The sequence below is a fragment of the Lissotriton helveticus genome (assembly GCF_964261635.1).
Source record: "Lissotriton helveticus chromosome 1_1 unlocalized genomic scaffold, aLisHel1.1 SUPER_1_unloc_10, whole genome shotgun sequence".
NCBI classification, from domain to species: Eukaryota; Metazoa; Chordata; class Amphibia; order Caudata; family Salamandridae; genus Lissotriton; species Lissotriton helveticus.
Genome location: NW_027611649.1, coordinates 3,630,974 through 3,649,073, shown reverse-complemented (window position 1 = coordinate 3,649,073; position 18,100 = coordinate 3,630,974). Strand labels below are relative to the sequence as shown.

At 44.5% G+C, this 18,100-nt stretch overlaps 1 protein-coding gene across 1 annotated transcript in view; it reads right to left on the bottom strand.

Moving 5' to 3' along the window:
* Positions 1–6,253: 6,253 nt before the first annotated feature.
* LOC144805444 (uncharacterized) overlaps positions 6,254–18,100 on the bottom strand; it is a 79,410-nt gene continuing 67,563 nt past the window's right edge. Inside the window, exon 3 of the mRNA XM_078671996.1 lies at positions 6,254–6,551. Coding sequence (XP_078528122.1) covers positions 6,254–6,551 — 298 coding nt within the window. The remainder of the gene's footprint in view (positions 6,552–18,100) is intronic.

Below are 18,100 nucleotides of genomic sequence, written 5' to 3'. Positions count from 1 at the left end.
TTGCACATGTTGTGAAGCTGTAATGATGTACTCACGCTTCTTGTTTTTGTTTGGTTTCAGTTGCGCAAGCCTACGAGGCGGGGCGGACTATGCAGTCGACCCAACACCGGGCCAGCGGTCAGACTTCACCGGCTGTGAAAAAGGAGGTGTGGGTCGTGGGCCACTCATACGTGAGGCGTGCCGCGGACGTATTCAAAGCAGGTGACATGATTCACGTGGCTGGGGAATACGGGTACAGTGTGTCCTTCTACGGAAAGGGCGGACTCTGTATTGACCAGTTTCAATCATTCTTTGAGGGTTTGCTAGGGCGGATGAGGTCACCGCCGTCTATAGTCATAGTACATCTTGGGGGCAATGATTTGGTCACCACTGGTAGACGACTTCTTCTTGAGGCGATGCTTTCCACTGTAAGTTGGTTGGCGAGGAGAGTTCCAGGGTGCACGATTGCATGGTCACATATGATCCCGCGGAAAGTATGGCGGGGGGCTATTTCTGTTTCTGCTCTGAATCATTCAGTAAGAAAAATTAATAACAAAGTGAGTCGATTGTTCCGTTCCAATACACTGCATTCTATTTCGCATGGTTGTATTACGGGTGACAGTATGTATTTGGGGGATGGTGTTCATTTGTCCCGGGTGGGGAACGAGTTACTCATAGGAGACTGTGTAGCTTGGCTAAAGACTTTAAGACATGACCTTTAGGTAGGAGTGTGGTGGGGGGTCCGGATAGCCGGTCAACTATCCGGCCTGTGGCGGTAAGGTCATGATCGGTGAGCACTAATTGGAAGATCCCTATGAGTGGGCGTCACCCATTACGGATGGGAGCGCTCGAGGGAGGTGGCCATTGGCCCCTCAACGGGGTAGGCGGTCCCTTCTAAGGATGGGCCGCCGAAAGGAAAGGAAAGGCGGTCAAGGCCCCTTCCTGGGTAGGAGGGGCTACAGCCCCCTCCTGGAGAATTTCCCGGGGCCAGGTCATCTGCGACGGCAGATGTGGTAAGTTGTGTGGGGTTTGGGGGGGGGTCTACGCTACCTTCTAGATACCTCACACGAGTCCTCGGACGACCTTTAAGTGGCGTCGAGTTTATTGGGGCCCCCGTCAAGTCAAGGGAAATTGGTAGTTGCACTCGAGGTACACCTCTGTGCGGTCGCCCCTCACAAGTGAGGGGGATATTTCTGGTTTAGGGATCTTGACACCGGTTACGACCTTGCCGTTGGCCCTTAAACGTTAGGATGTACAATTTCAAAATTTCAAGTTAAATGTTTTGTAGGATGTTAGTTCGGCTAGGAGAACCTTTGTATTAGAGAATATGTTAAGGTTAGCCAAAACATCGCAATGTGGTAATGAAATTGTACATAATATGAAACTGTTATTTTAATGTTTTAATTTTGTTTCATATTTTAATAAATACGGCCGGGAGGGTCACTCCCTCCCGTATTCCAAAAGTTCAGAACTGTTTCCGGTTTCCCATCCTTGGGGATTGTGTTGAGAGGGGGTGGCGGGTATCTCAGCCATATGGAAAGGGGCGACCATTCGGTCCCCCCGAACGTATGGTGGAGTACCACGATCCCCCCGGGAAGCCATCTTGGGCGGGAGGCGAGTCTCGGCTGGTATGCCCGAAGTGGCGTAGCCGGGGCGCGCCTTTTTCCCGCCCTGGAGTGGGCTGGCCTAGACACTGACGCGGCCGGCAACGCCCTCGGGGCAGGCCGGGGCGGGTTTACGCCCGCCCTGAAGACGGATAAAAGGAGCAACAAGCCAAGGAAGCATCCTCTTGTTCCTGTGCTCTGAAGCTGCACCACCTCGCTGCACGTGAGCTCGAGACGGAACGAAGAGCCATTTTTGACCCACCCACCAGCCCCTGAGGACAGCAAGTGGTTTTGAATAAAGTTTGATGTGGTAACTCTAATTTTGTTTACAGGTTCGGATTATTATCGTGATAACTTTGAATATGCAATAAAGAATGGTCAATTTGTGGTATGTTTTGCAAATAAAGTAATCCTGCTCTAGTGTTGATCAGTAGCATGTTATTAATAAAGTTGTTGTTTTTACTGTCTTTTAAGTAAATTAGTCATTTAGGTTAGAACTGTCGTATTTATTTTGGTCGGGCGGTAAGGTCATGATCGGTGAGCACTAATTGGAAGATCCCTATGAGTGGGCGTCACCCATTACGGATGGGAGCGCTCGAGGGAGGTGGCCATTGGCCCCTCAACGGGGTAGGCGGTCCCTTCTAAGGATGGGCCGCCGAAAGGAAAGGAAAGGCGGTCAAGGCCCCTTCCTGGGTAGGAGGGGCTACAGCCCCCTCCTGGAGAATTTCCCGGGGCCAGGTCATCTGCGACGGCAGATGTGGTAAGTTGTGTGGGGTTTGGGGAGGGGTCTACGCTACCTTCTAGATACCTCACACGAGTCCTCGGACGACCTTTAAGTGGCGTCGAGTTTATTGGGGCCCCCGTCAAGTCAAGGGAAATTGGTAGTTGCACTCGAGGTACACCTCTGTGCGGTCGCCCCTCACAAGTGAGGGGGATATTTCTGGTTTAGGGATCTTGACACCGGTTACGACCTTGCCGTTGGCCCTTAAACGTTAGGATGTACAATTTCAAAATTTCAAGTTAAATGTTTTGTAGGATGTTAGTTCGGCTAGGAGAACCTTTGTATTAGAGAATATGTTAAGGTTAGCCAAAACATCGCAATGTGGTAATGAAATTGTACATAATATGAAACTGTTATTTTAATGTTTTAATTTTGTTTCATATTTTAATAAATACGGCCGGGAGGGTCACTCCCTCCCGTATTCCAAAAGTTCAGAACTGTTTCCGGTTTCCATCCTTGGGGATTGTGTTGAGAGGGGGTGGCGGGTATCTCAGCCATATGGAAAGGGGCGACCATTCGGTCCCCCCGAACGTATGGTGGAGTACCACGATCCCCCCGGGAAGCCATCTTGGGCGGGAGGCGAGTCTCGGCTGGTATGCCCGAAGTGGCGTAGCCGGGGCGCGCCTTTTTCCCGCCCTGGAGTGGGCTGGCCTAGACACTGACGCGGCCGGCCACGCCCTCGGGGCAGGCCGGGGCGGGTTTACGCCCGCCCTGAAGACGGATAAAAGGAGCAACAAGCCAAGGAAGCATCCTCTTGTTCCTGTGCTCTGAAGCTGCACCACCTCGCTGCACGTGAGCTCGAGACGGAACGAAGAGCCATTTTTGACCCACCCACCAGCCCCTGAGGACAGCAAGTGGTTTTGAATAAAGTTTGATGTGGTAACTCTAATTTTGTTTACAGGTTCGGATTATTATCGTGATAACTTTGAATATGCAATAAAGAATGGTCAATTTGTGGTATGTTTTGCAAATAAAGTAATCCTGCTCTAGTGTTGATCAGTAGCATGTTATTAATAAAGTTGTTGTTTTTACTGTCTTTTAAGTAAATTAGTCATTTAGGTTAGAACTGTCGTATTTATTTTGGTCGGGCGGTAAGGTCATGATCGGTGAGCACTAATTGGAAGATCCCTATGAGTGGGCGTCACCCATTACGGATGGGAGCGCTCGAGGGAGGTGGCCATTGGCCCCTCAACGGGGTAGGCGGTCCCTTCTAAGGATGGGCCGCCGAAAGGAAAGGAAAGGCGGTCAAGGCCCCTTCCTGGGTAGGAGGGGCTACAGCCCCCTCCTGGAGAATTTCCCGGGGCCAGGTCATCTGCGACGGCAGATGTGGTAAGTTGTGTGGGGTTTGGGGGGGGGTCTACGCTACCTTCTAGATACCTCACACGAGTCCTCGGACGACCTTTAAGTGGCGTCGAGTTTATTGGGGCCCCCGTCAAGTCAAGGGAAATTGGTAGTTGCACTCGAGGTACACCTCTGTGCGGTCGCCCCTCACAAGTGAGGGGGATATTTCTGGTTTAGGGATCTTGACACCGGTTACGACCTTGCCGTTGGCCCTTAAACGTTAGGATGTACAATTTCAAAATTTCAAGTTAAATGTTTTGTAGGATGTTAGTTCGGCTAGGAGAACCTTTGTATTAGAGAATATGTTAAGGTTAGCCAAAACATCGCAATGTGGTAATGAAATTGTACATAATATGAAACTGTTATTTTAATGTTTTAATTTTGTTTCATATTTTAATAAATACGGCCGGGAGGGTCACTCCCTCCCGTATTCCAAAAGTTCAGAACTGTTTCCGGTTTCCCATCCTTGGGGATTGTGTTGAGAGGGGGTGGCGGGTATCTCAGCCATAATACGTGTGTTCAAGGGTTTTAATCTGTTTAAGTTGATCTTCATATTTTTGCTTATTAAGCTTCTTTTTAGCAGAAACATAGGAAATCGTAAAAGCTCGAAAAGAAGCTTTAAAAGCATCCCAAGTGTTAGGAATGGAGGTATCAACGGGGTCATTTAAGGAAAAGTATTCATTAAAAAACGCAGTACATTTTTTCATAAAAGTGGCATCAGATAAAAGAAAAGAGTTAAATTTCCAACGACTAAATTTAGAGGAGCTAAGGGAAAGATCAAGGGTAGTATAGACCGGGGTTTGGTCAGAAATAAAAATAGAACCAATAACAGATTTTTGAATGGAGGGAAGAAGAGACTTACTAATCATAATATAATCAATCCTCGAACGTGTATGATGGACATTAGAAAAAAAAGTATATTCCAATAAATCAGGATTACACACTTTCCACGAGTCATATATAGGCCGAGAGGCAATGGCAGACTGAAAACTCTTATGGGTTTTGTCAGGTTGAAATTTACTCGAAGATAACCGATCTGAAAAAGGGTCCAACCATTGGTTAAAATCACCAGCTACAATAAAATCAGGGCAATCAATAGATGAAATGAGCAATTTAATGTCTTTCCAAAATTTGGGGTCCGGACGTACAGGGCCATATATATTCAATAAGACCATCGTCTTGTTGTGAATAACAACCTTTGCCATTGCCCAACGACCTTCATCATCATTTTGAGAGGAGATAATTTGTGCATTTAAAGCCTTGTGAAATAATATAGCAACCCCTCCTTTTTTGTTAACCGCAGGAGAAAACACAACCTGACCCACCCAATGTCTCTTTAGCTTAAGGGATTCAGTGTCAGAGCAATGAGTCTCCTGAAGAAAAACAACCTGTGAATGAAATTTGGTTAAGTGAGACAATACCTTCTGACGCTTGACAGGATGACCAAGACCACGAACATTCCAAGAGACAAAATTACACATGTTGGGAGGAGGGAAAAATGGGCGACGAGTGGAAGCGACACAAGGCAAGGAGATCACTACATAGGGGAAGACAAAAAATAACAGTTAAACATTGGAATTTTAGAATGCTCATTTCAAGAAGAGAAAGAAGCATCAAACAACGAGGAAAGAATAAACGGAGAAGTAAAGAAAACAGTAGAGGTAACTTGAGAAGAAGGAAGCTAGGAAAGAGAGAGAAAAGAGAGAGAGAGGAAAGATACATAAAGAGAGAAAAAGAATTAGGAAACAGGTCAAGGCACAAAGGCTTGATCTGAGAAGAAGACAGTAACCAAAACATGTGAGACGCGGGTACACCTGGGAGAGGACATGTCCCACGAGCAGACCGGATACGGACATCATGAGAAAGGATAAGCACAAGGATGTGAGGAAAATATTAAAAACGAAATAGTAAAGGAAGATAAGTTAAGAAAAGTTAGATAGGTTAGAGTAGTAATTGTAGAAAGAGAAAAACATGGAAAAACAAAAAGGCATTAGCTAGCAGTGTCCATGGTGGAAGGTGAGACACTCATCAAAAAGTCGCAAAGTTTCTGGGGATCATCATACGACCTGGTACGACCATTGTGTGTGATCTTGCAGAAGCAGGGATAGAGAATTCCATACTGAATGTTGAGTTGTCTCATCGTGGGTCGAAGGCTCAGGAATTCCTTACGTCGAGCATTGGTAGCAGAAGAGAGGTGTTGGGAAATGAAGATGTTGTGACCAGGCCACTGGAGACGACGTTTGGCCCTGGCGGCTTTCAAAACAGCCATTAACTCTGTGAACTCCAAAAATAACATGATGATTCCACGTGGTTTGGTTGCATTGGAATTGAGGCGGCCAAGACGATGTGCTCTTTGGATGTTGAGAGGATGAGTCGATGGTGAGAGTTCCAAAAGTTCCTGAAGAAGTTTCCGAATAAAAGAGACCATGTCAGACCCCTCCAAATTTTCCGGAACACCATAAACGCGTAGGTTGTTGCGTCTATTGCGATTTTCCAAATCCTCAGTATGTAGTTTGAGTTTGTGGATTTCTTGTTCCAAAAGTGGAATTCAAGTTGAGAGGTCCTGGACATCGCTTACACGTTGTTCTAAGTTCAAAACCTTATTTTCCATAACCACCCAGCGCTCCTCAATCTGCTGAAGTTTAGCATTGGTAGCAGACATAAAGGGTTGGAGACCACGCACCTCCTCAAGGATGGAGTCCAGAACAGGATTAGTCGAAGAGTTAATGGGGGAGGGTGGATCATTTTTTGGTCTTTTAGGTTTGGTTCCTGTTTGCGATAACTTCGGCGAAGTAGAGACATTAGCCATGATGCAGTATGACAAAAGGGAGTTATGTCCAATAATGCTGTATAATATGAAGTAGAATGTAGATGCACAAAGGTGATAGGGGCACACACTGTGGCAAATATAGGACGATGAGAAAAGGAGTCGCCCAATGACACACTATTTATCAGTGCGAAGATTCACTAACAGCCACACATTATCATAAAAGAGGCATCCACCAGGTCAGAATATTGATATTGTGATAGACCATCGTGCTAATATGGAGTGCAAGACTAGATGAAAGAAAGCGCCAAAACACTCAAAGGTGAGCATAGACAGTGCATTGAGCAAATGGAGGAGACTGATGGTCATTGGAGGCCAGGAGAACAAGAGACTTGAAATGGCGTTGAGGCAGTCAGCACATTCCTTGAATGTATCAGTAGTAAAAAGCAAGGCATCCAGAAACGCAAAATGGCGGTCACTTTACCACATAGAAAGAACTGCGCATGTAAATTGAAAGCAGGAACATTGCCAGAAGTGAAAAAGAGTCCACAGCACTTTATCAATAATGCAGCATCCTAAGTTGATGGCTGAGCCAAGCTAGTGCCAAAGCGAAGGGGGAGAGAGCAGTGATAGCGCAAATAAAACATACGAACCGGCTGCATACAAAATGGCGGCCGTTCGTGCTTTGAAGTGAGTAGATGTTTACCAGTGGAAATTGTCCTCGAAACTGAGCTCGTTTCGGCTGGCAAAGCGCTGCATTGCTGAGTTCCCACCTTCCGACACCGCAATTTGGCAAGAAAAACCGTCCGAAAGACGGTAAGGCGATTCCTCACGGCATCCGCGGGTTGTCCGAGACGGAGCTCACGGGAGAGACGTCCTCTATCGCCGGCGCGCAAGCCACGCCCCCCAAAACACGACACAGATAAACATACAAAAGGAGCACGAGAAGAAGAGAGATATCACAAGGGACAGTGAAGGTAAGAGTGCTTTTAGGCCAGAAAATAAAACAATCACAGAAATGAATAAATATAGTGAAAAGCAGAACCAAGACAGAGAGAGCAAGGAAAACAAAAAGAATAGGACACAAAGCTTCTCATTTATGAAAGCCATGCGCCAGAGATACATCACTTTTTCCCATGTTAAAAGTGACGCACCACCGGCGCAAGGCCTTCATAATAAAGGCCCATGTGAGGGAGAACAACAACTGCATAGAGAGAAAATGTATGAGAGACAGGAACGGTAAAAATCAAAGGATAGGCAACATGGAGAAAAACTGCACAGTAGACAGAGATACAGAGGGCAAGCCAGACACACTAAAATATATGAAGTAAGCAGCACAAAAACGGTATGTTCAGAAAACGAAAACAGCAACACAGATATATGTATACTGACTCCACTAACTTAGTGCAAGAACGTATCTGTTACAAGAACTCTGTATAATCTTAACTCACAACTCTTTCTTTCCCTTTAGCCCCAACACTTTTCCCTCTGAACTCATACCCACCATTGCAGCTCTCGGCCACAAACCACACTGTAAATTTTGCCCTCTAAATTTTTACATGTAAGTATGGTAGAACACGTAACATCATACCTATAGGAACTAAGTACTAATACCTTTGACACAGATTAATAGCTGCACAAGTTAACTAAAAAGTCTGCCTACGTCTGGCCTCAAAAGTGCAGCCCGATAGACAGCAAGCCTACCTTTAAGAAACTGCCTGTGCTGAAACCCGAACAGACCCGGCCAACTTAAAGCCCTGAAACTATCTTAATTTTATCCTCTCTCTTTAAACCTTTACATTTCATTTTCAAACCACATTTGCTTTCCATGACACACGTTTTTTTCAATATTCCACATTCAACGCCTACACACTTTTCCCTTTTTAGTATCTGAAGCCGCAACTGCAACTTGGATAATGCACGAATTAATTAGTCTACCTTTCGCGTTTTTTCAGTGTTCAAATTCTTTGAATTTCTTCACATAAATAGATACCAGCGGCTCAGTACCTCCTACAGTCATAAAACCAAGTTGCTCCCTATCACTTACAAATGCCTTTGAGACGGCAAAAAAATGTTCGGCAGATTTACAATCCCCTTATGCCACTTTAGCATCACTTTTAACATGGGACAAGTGAAGCAAAACTGCCGCATGGAGCATGTTAATCTGCCCCTAAATCTTTATAGAAATCAGTATACTCAAACATGTAATTAGTCGTTCACATGCAGGCACTTTTTAATTACATGACTTATTTAAGTAGAAGCGCTATAATGTTGCATATCTTTTCAAAGATACACCAGTGCCTGCTATAATGCCGACTTTTTCCTTATTCTTCAACAGTGGTTATGTTTTTTTTCATGTAATGAAAATTACTATGAGTTTTTAAACAGCAAAGCTTACGCGGTAATAGTCACTCTGCATATGCTTCCATATAAGAATGTAGTTTATCTACCCCCGCATGGGAACCTTGATGTTTCCATCTGGCGGCGAATTCCGCCCTTTAATCACAAGACATGAACTACAGCCTTATTGTCACAAAAACAAGTTACCCTACCATCTGTTCGCAAACATATCTCTTTCACTTAGCTAATATTCACAAAGAAGTGCATTCCTTATGAAATAGTGACCTTCCTTTAAAATTTGCTGAGGTGACTCCCATAATCTTTAACGCATCCTCCACTTCAAGAGAGCCCTATTTTTTTTATAACTACTAAGCAATGGTTTAGTGACTTCTCTTGCAGAAATAATTTGAACTCATTCTGCTACTCTGCACTCGATACCTATTTGTCTGGACTTCCTGTTGTACTACCACTGCTGCGACTTTTGTGTTCCTATTTTGTTTACTACAAAATGGATGTCCCTCCTGTCTTCACAAACGAGCCGGAACACTTAGAACTATTTCGCCAGAAGATGCATGAGTACTATGGCATCCTACCACTCTGACTTTGAGTGTGTCATATCGATTATCATTTCGATTTTCCTACTTCACCTGTGTGCAGCTTGTATTTCATTGCCTGAGCTGTGATTTCATGTGGGCCCTGGACTTATGTCTATGCAACTTGGTATCTCCTGAAGTGAATCATAATCATCTAATGAATCCGTTAATTGATCATGAACAGCTTTGTTCCAACGGAGGGATTATGGCCTTTGCAGCGATACATGGAGTTCTGGGTCATTGGAATATATTCGCAGCGGCGCAAGATTTTTTGGCACACAGCTACATAGAAAAGACACCGAGCTGCCCTCTGATGGTACTAGAGGCTCCGGTAATTAAAGACCATGTATGTTCTTTTCCTCTTTTCAATTGGATGGCTGACATGTTTTCGGATGATAACAGTGACTTCCTTTTAGAAGCGGTTGCTGCTTATTTCGCTTACTCAGTTATTGGATGACTCTTATGCAAGCCATTGACGTCTACATTTTGTTTTGCCTCCCTATCTTTTTCACGTTTTCTTGGATTTTTTTTTACATCAACAGACCTATTGGCTTTACTAACAGTGGACATTACAATTTCCTGCTGGTCAGATTTTCGTGTTTTATGTTTTCCTCAGTTATTCGATTTCGAACTTAACTTTTTATTGAACTCTAATTTCAACAATTCAGTTGCATATCTTATCTTATCTTATTTCAAACGTACTCGGAGCAAAACAGGGTAATATATGCTACATGTGCCCTAATTAATGTGTAAAGGTAGCATGAGTTTTTTATAAGTGTAAACGCCATTTCTCCTTTCAACTGCTTATTTGCGCCTCACACACCTCTGCTGCTTTAGTTTTCCATGTACTGAATTTTTTTTATTAATTCATAAGAGAAAAATATGTTCTCTCACTAATATTTGCATTACTTTTCGTGCTGTATTTCAGATGGAGTACTGAAACCGTCAAAAGATATGTCAATATAGTAGCTCTTCTCAACACTAATTTTCAAACGTTCCAACAGATAGCATACATGCACCTCCATCCAACTTGTCGCTTTTGGCGCGTTTTTTTTTCCTCACACAATAGCATAACACAAAGTTGATAGTGCTTCGCATGCAGAGACCTGATTGTTAATGAGCTGATGTCTAACCACTAGCATTTCCATGTATTGTTGCTAAACTGAAAGGCAAGGCACCTTCTTACATTTAATAAAATATAATGTACTTCCTCATAACGGTGTAGAATTAATTTTGCTAAACCATATTCATTTTACATCAACTATAACATTTGTATTCTATGTACTAGTGACTATGCCGATTATTTTGTTTCTTACAATATCTGTACTCGTATTAGATAAGAAACTTGCCTTGAAAACACTGCATTTCTGAATAAACATTTCAAATATACACGTTCTCTCTTTTAATCCATATTCTGAACTGAAATAATTGTATACTGAAAGAGTATTCATGTGTTCCACGTAACCTCAGCTGTACTAAGTTCATGTTTTCTTTTGTCGACCAGACGTACTCATACTAGAACCCGCAGGCCTATGACGGCCCGTCAAGCCTTTCTTAGCGGGTCGCGGACCATGCAAACAATCGTTCCTCTGTAAGAAAATAATTTATTACTGTTACCAAACACCGCCGCAGTTCCGCTTCACTCAGTGTTAATCACTGCTCCCCCACTTCTACAGACGAGACGCTATGTCGTATTTCACTCCTTATCACCCTTTCATCTGCACTATAGCAAACACTTCTCCTCCAGCCACCAGAGAACAGAGTGCAGATGCAGAAGCACTAAGAAGTCAAATACGACATACCCTCTGCTCTGTGGAGCCAACCGAGCAGTAATTGTGAAAGTCGACATTCACAAGCGCTTCAAAAAAGCATCTCAATTATATAAATAGTTTTTTGAAAACCTGCCAAGTACTTTGATGCGACTATCTGTGTGTGCCTCCACAGCAAACTTCTTCAGCCCGGACTGAAGGCAGACACAGACAGACACACACACAGTAAGATAACACAGGGCAACGGAGATGGAAAGCAGAAGGGAGATAAAGATGGAGTCAAACGGCAGGAGGGAAAGAGATATTTGTATACTCGGTCTGCTACCTCAATGTATGAAGGCATGTACTGCACGAACCTGTATACAACCTCATAATCACAAATTTTATTTTATTTTACTCAGCCCCCTCCCCCTCTCACCCCACCCCCACCAGTGCAGCCCGCGGCCACAAACCACACTGTAATTCTGTCGTCTGACAGAAAGTTTATAAATACCTTAAACATTAGCACTTTTTGACGACGGTTTCACATGTGTACTACAGGAACCTGTGTACAACCTCATAGTCACAACTTTCCATCAACTTGTTGAACTCTGCTTTCAGGGTCGGAATGAAAGGCCAAATCAAGATATCAAGCCTCCCTACTCGCTGTGAAACAGTGACAATGTACAGAATTCCAGCCAAGATCCTGCAGCAAGCTTTATTATTTAAAAGCAAATAGCTACCGTTAGCTAATAGTGTGAATGTTGGTACGATAGCTGTCACAGGAATTCCATTCATAATGCAAGCTAAATTCGGAGTCTCCACATTACACGTGTCGTGCAATTAAACATTCTTGCATACGAGTGAATGATCAGGTGTGGAAGTGCACTCCTGCCTTTTTAAGTAAACCTCTTAGCCATCCCTCAGACATCTGTATGAGAAGGGCAGAGACCAAACTTCATGGAGAAAAGCGGTACCAAGTGGTTCATATCTACCCAGGGCATAGTGTTTCATACTTGAACTAAACTTAAACAGAGGAAAATACAATGTTATTAAACCATGGATGACCCACACAGCTGAATTAGATTCGGCTACAGAAAATGGTAATGGTTCTAATATTTTTATATGCAATAGAGAATATGAGGCATCCTTCATGGACATGAACTGTTGTTTTTCAGTTAAATTAAACGGAAAAAGCACTGACAATATATTAATGTAGTCCCAAGGCACTTTCCCAGATTTTAAAGTTTGTAAGGTCCATGCAAACTGCGTGATGGACCGCAATTGATTTTGACCAATTAACAAAACAGAAACATCATCTTGCAAGATATCCACAACAGATGAAACAATATTATCCAAGGTGTAAATCCCGGAAGAGAGTGTGTTAATGCTATTATCAATGACAGCAAACACTTTTTCCAAATTAGCTTGGTCGATTGCTCATAAATGGGAAGCAGCCTCAACCTGTGACAGTTTCCAAACTTCATTGTAAATAGCACATATATATATCTTTTAGATCTTCCACTCACAGGACCCTTAACAAAATCAGTTAAATCAACATTGTCGGTCAACAAAGATAAATGATGTTTAACAGACGAAAGGGTGGAATGTTTCAGCCAATTTTGACATAATTTCCCCACTGACTAGGTGGTAACTGAATGGGAAGTTTCAAAAAGGGATCAGTTCTGTCCTGTGTGAGGCCAGGGGCTAAACCCAGAAAGCCATGTTGACAAGAATCAGAACTTGTTGGCCACAACAGCCAACCCACAGGATCCAGTGACGAAATTCTAAAGGAGGAGTTAGAAATTAAAGATTGTAATTCATCAAGGGACCTATCGGTATGATTGTTCCAATTAGGGTAAGCATGCAGATTAGGAATTTTAGGGGTATTCATGTGTTTTGAAGTGGCCAAGCCAAGACAAGTTGTTTGTGAGATCGTACTATTTAAAAACAACATGTGGCCCGGAATAAGACATGCTTGGTGTAAAGCTTCAGTGCCCTGCACTTGCCAGGGTCTAGAACCCCAAACAGATTTAGGATCTATGGTATCTTTACATAGCTCGTAGCCATCCACTGCTAACTGATCCATAAAGGATTTGGAATACAACAATTGTGTGTGAGTAAGTCTCACTTTCGAATTTGATTTGTAATTTAATTTAAAATAAAATGAGCTTGGGTTAGACCGATCAAAGTCAGTAAAATATGTGAATTTATTCAAAAGGGTATTTGAGGGGAGGAGCCTGGCCAGCGACCATGATGGCCGCCTGACTCCTCGGCTCCGCTTACCTCGGAACTGCTCTCCCGGTTTCCGCGTTATCCTGCACGTACTTTTTGGAATGCTCGGCGCTGGCGGAACCGGGAGGGCAGCCTGATCCTGCCGCTGTGTCCTGAAGTCGGCTCCCGGCAGTACAAGTGCTGCAACGCCCTCACCTCCTCCGGACTCGGCGAGGCAGGCTCGGGGTCTTTGTTCTTGCTGTGTGCCTGGCCCGAGAGCAACGACGATCGCCGGGGGCTGCTGGATGGGGCTGGCTGCCGTGTCTCGCAGCAGCTTCGGGATTCTGGAGCCCTGCTTGCCGCTTTTTCCCGATCTGAGCGCAGAAGCCCCTGGAGCAACATTGTAGCACTCCCTGGGACCTGCATTGATTCCGCCGCTACTTTGTTTCGCTACAGGGCTGGGACGAGCGCCATCTTGCCGCCTGCCTTCCTACACTGAAGGTAAACACCCGGGACTGGGTTTGTTACAGTATTGCTGCGGGGTGATACTAACTATTGCCCTGCACCCCCTCCCGTCTGGGCTCACTTCATCATGTGCCAGCTGGGGCTACTTGGAAATGCTGGCAATTAGAGTAATCGACCGGCGGCGCGGCAGTGCACGCACTTGCACCGACTGGAGGACATTGCTGCGCCCTTTCTCCCCTCGGCGCCATTGCGGCTACGTGATATCCTGAGCGCCCTGTCCGCCTTGAGGGCTGACCTACGCACCGTCGCTGGGGACCTGGGGGGTCGGATGGACGCGATATTGTCAGCGGCCCCCCTGCCGGTTCGTGACGATTTGCTGCATCTGGCCGCTACGCCACACCCGGTGAAGCATCCTTGTAGCCCCTCTGCCCCGGTCTCTGCTGACATGGAGATGGCGCGGAACTCTGATCCTGCAAGCGTGCTGGAGGAAACACCCCTGGGTAGACCCGGAATGTCTGAAGCAGTTTTCCGGATGGCAAGATGGTATCGGGCGCCATTTTCTGAAGATCCCTCGATGGCGGCTAGCGAAATGCAATTCCCTTCCCTGGAATGGTGGCGAATGTTGGGACTGGCTGTACGAGGTGATCCCGCACCTTGCAACGCTTCGTGTGGCATTACCGTTTTCTCGGCAACGGGCTGGATGTTCGGTTGGGACCATTCTTCTATCCTGACAGGGCCCCTTCATCCCCTTCTTTCGCCCGGGTTGTTTCCGATACAGTTGGACTGCGTCGCTGCATCCTCTCGTACAGGGCAGGGTTGAGGGTATCCCCTTTCCCCTCGGAACTGTCTTCCTTGTGCTGCTGGGACACTGATGGACTGCCGGTGGATTTCATATGTTGATACTGTATTGGTGGTGGAGTCAGGGTAAGGGTGGCCGGAATGATGTACTTGGACAGTTTTTGGATATGTTCTTATGGCCCTCCCCCGGTCTTTTGTGATTTATGTTCCTTTTCTTTCTCTTTCCTAACGGAACTCTTCTCTAGGTGAACTGTACTCTTTCTTCTTTCTTCCCTTTTCCCTGTCTTTTTCTCCTTCTCAATTTTCTCTTTTCTTGCTATATTTCGGGTTATGGGGAGACAAGCACTCTGCTAGGGGGGGGGGGTAGGCCGTAGCCTCTGCATGTGTGTAGGGTGGGGGGGTAATTTTTAGTTCATCTTTCTTTCTATGGTGTCTTTTTTGCTATTATATGCTTTTTCTCTTCCTCTTGGCCCGTGTTAGGTATATTGGGGGATGGGTGGTAGCGTGGTATTAGTTGGGATGTTGCGTCCTCTTTAGAGGGGTGCATATTTTGTGGCCATCCTCTGGTTGGGACCTGCAAGCTGCGAACTGTACTGATTGGTAATGGTGTCTATAGTGAGTCCCACCTACACGGACCTCGTTTCTTTTCTCTTCCTTGTATTGGTACGGAGAATTATGACCTGTTCTTAATGGTAGCGATGAAAACTTTTAAAATTAACCTTCACTGATTCTGAGACATGGTAATACGATAACTACAGTGTAACCTTCTTTACTGCTTGCTTCAATGAGAGATATTACTGTGTCGTGTAACGTTGCATTGGTGCTTTATTGTTTCCGTGGCCGGCCGGACGGTTGTAGGCCCGTATTTGTTCTGATTTGATGCACAATAAAGGTTTTCAAAAAAAAAAAAAAAAGGGTATTTGAGCTGCCTTCTGTGGGAGTAGGACAATGTTCCCATTGGGTGTAATTAACCATATTTCCAAATTTATTAGCCTTATGCAGAAAGTGATGGCCATAGTGTTGGTAACAGAACAAGTCGGCGTAGTTTGTGGAGTCTAAATATAAATCCTCAGCATCAAAGGCAGCATAATATTTCAAATCAGAGAAGAGAGCTTCAATGGCTTGGACATCCCAATCATCAGAACGTATGTTTTGTTTCACAACATCCCCCATTGAAACACGAAGTACATTAGGAACATTAACCACCTCTGTGGGTCCATGAATTTGAAATTTTCCAGCATCTCATACAATAACATCTAGCACGGGCTAGGCTGTGATGTTGACAAAAGTATGGTCTCTTTTCATGATGTGTGATGAGGAGTGTGGGGCCAAAGTCCCATCAATTAATATGATTTTTGATTGTTCAGTTATATAGTGTCCATTTACCAGACGAAAAAATACCATCACAAATCCAACTGACATAAACAAAAAAATGGAGTTGAGAACCAACCAGATGTAAGTCCAAGGTGGAACCAAAACATGTCTTTTAAAACAAGTAACACAAATAGAAAACCTCAATGGTACACTTGATGTTATAGAGTCAGAGTCAAAGGAAAAACATGACTGGTCACCTGGACTTGTCTACACACCAGGCAAAGACACATCCGTGGGATATGTATACTCAGTATCTTCATTTGGATCACCAGCTGGCGGATTTAATAATGGATTAGTGACTGTGGACATCTCTATAGCAAGGTCAGGCCTGTTGGTGTCAGCCAAGGCCAAAACAGAATTTCTCAGCATTGCTGGACAAGAGACAGCAGGAGTCATACTAAGAAGAATCTGCCACTCATTGTAGTTTGAAATTGTCAATGGAGTCGTACCTGTTTCCCTGGAACGGGTACATGATGAGAGGGGCTGAACTCCTTCTTGTTCTAATCTCCACCCTCTCACGGATCAGGTCACCGACTCGGGATAGCCAGCTAACTACCGGAATCTGTAGATCAGCTTCAGCTCCAGATGTGGAGGGCAAGTGTTCCTTTTCAAGACTGTCTCAAGTCTCTTGTAGGTTCTGTAACACAGCAGAATGATTATCTACGTCAAAAGTTACGGCTGTCGCCGCCATGTCTAGACCATCAAGGTCCGGGAAAAACATTTTTATGCCAAAGAGCATTTCGTATGGGGTCTGCCCACCCAGAGATCTTCTAGGAAGATTATTTAGTGCACGTAGTACCTAAGACCCTAGCTGTCCAAGATTGCTTTAAGTCACAGTTCATTCGCTCCACAACAGAATTGCCCTCAGGCCAGTATGGAGACAAAAATTTCACCTGCACCCCCAAAGACCCCATGGCTTCCTTGTACGCCTTAGAGGTGAACGCTGAACCCTGATCAGAATGGAAGGTGCCACATGCAAAAATTCCCACAAAGACAAGCAAATCCCTGATGGCAGTTCGAGCATCAGCACTCCTTTGTGGCCAATTGCAGAGATAACGTGTGCATGAATCCACTGCAACTAAGATATACTTATACGCAGTATCAGCAGAAAAACGTCAGCAGTGTTCTAAATAAACACAACCAAGTGGTCTATTAGATATGTACAGCTGAGTTTGTGGCGGCCGTGCAGCAGTTGAAGGTTTAATTTGCTGACATACTTAACAAGAAAGGACATATTTACAAGTTTATTTATACAATCCATGCCACCAGTAACGCTGCTGTAAGATAGAGACATACGCTGAAACGTCGGCATGAACTGAGGCTATGCCTTTGTGAGAGACTGTTATCAAGGGTAGCCTGCGGTCCGCATCGGGAATCATCCTGTCACCAACGTTGTTAATTCTCACATACAGAACTTTATCAGGAATTAAATGACAAGAGTATTTAGAAGGGAAACCCTGAGGGTAATTATCACCAATCTCTGTAGCAACTATAGCTGCCAAGATGTCATCATCATTCTTACTGTTGGACCTTGTAACTGCTGCTACTACATATGTTGCTACTGCGGTCTTTGCTGCTTCATCAACAAGACTGTTGCCAACAGCGTATACTCCTACACGCTGGTGACCAAGAGTATGAATTACATTTACAAGAAGCAGACGTTCTTTATTTCTGCGACTCAAACCCATTTCATCTTGTGCTTAATTGTGCCCCCTTTGGAATCACGATAGTCATTCTGAGTCCAAAAGAATACATTTTTATTGAAGGACTGAACACAGTAATAAGAGTCACTCACAATTAAAGTAGTCACACGAGGGTCAGCAAACTTCAATGCAAACACTAGAGCACAGTTTGAGAAAGGTGTGTCAGGGCAAGCTTTGTTTTTTATAGTCTATTATGGAAAAATTCCAATCACACGATGGTTCATTTTTTTGTTTTAATGAAGGTGTTACTATATTCGTAATAGTACGTAGGAGAACAGCCAACACTTGTTTCACCCCTTACATGGCCATCCGGCCTGGGGCTTCCTCAGGGTGTTACGAATCAGGTTGAAGAAGTATATCTGGTCGTTTTTTTCTGTGGATAAATAGGGATTC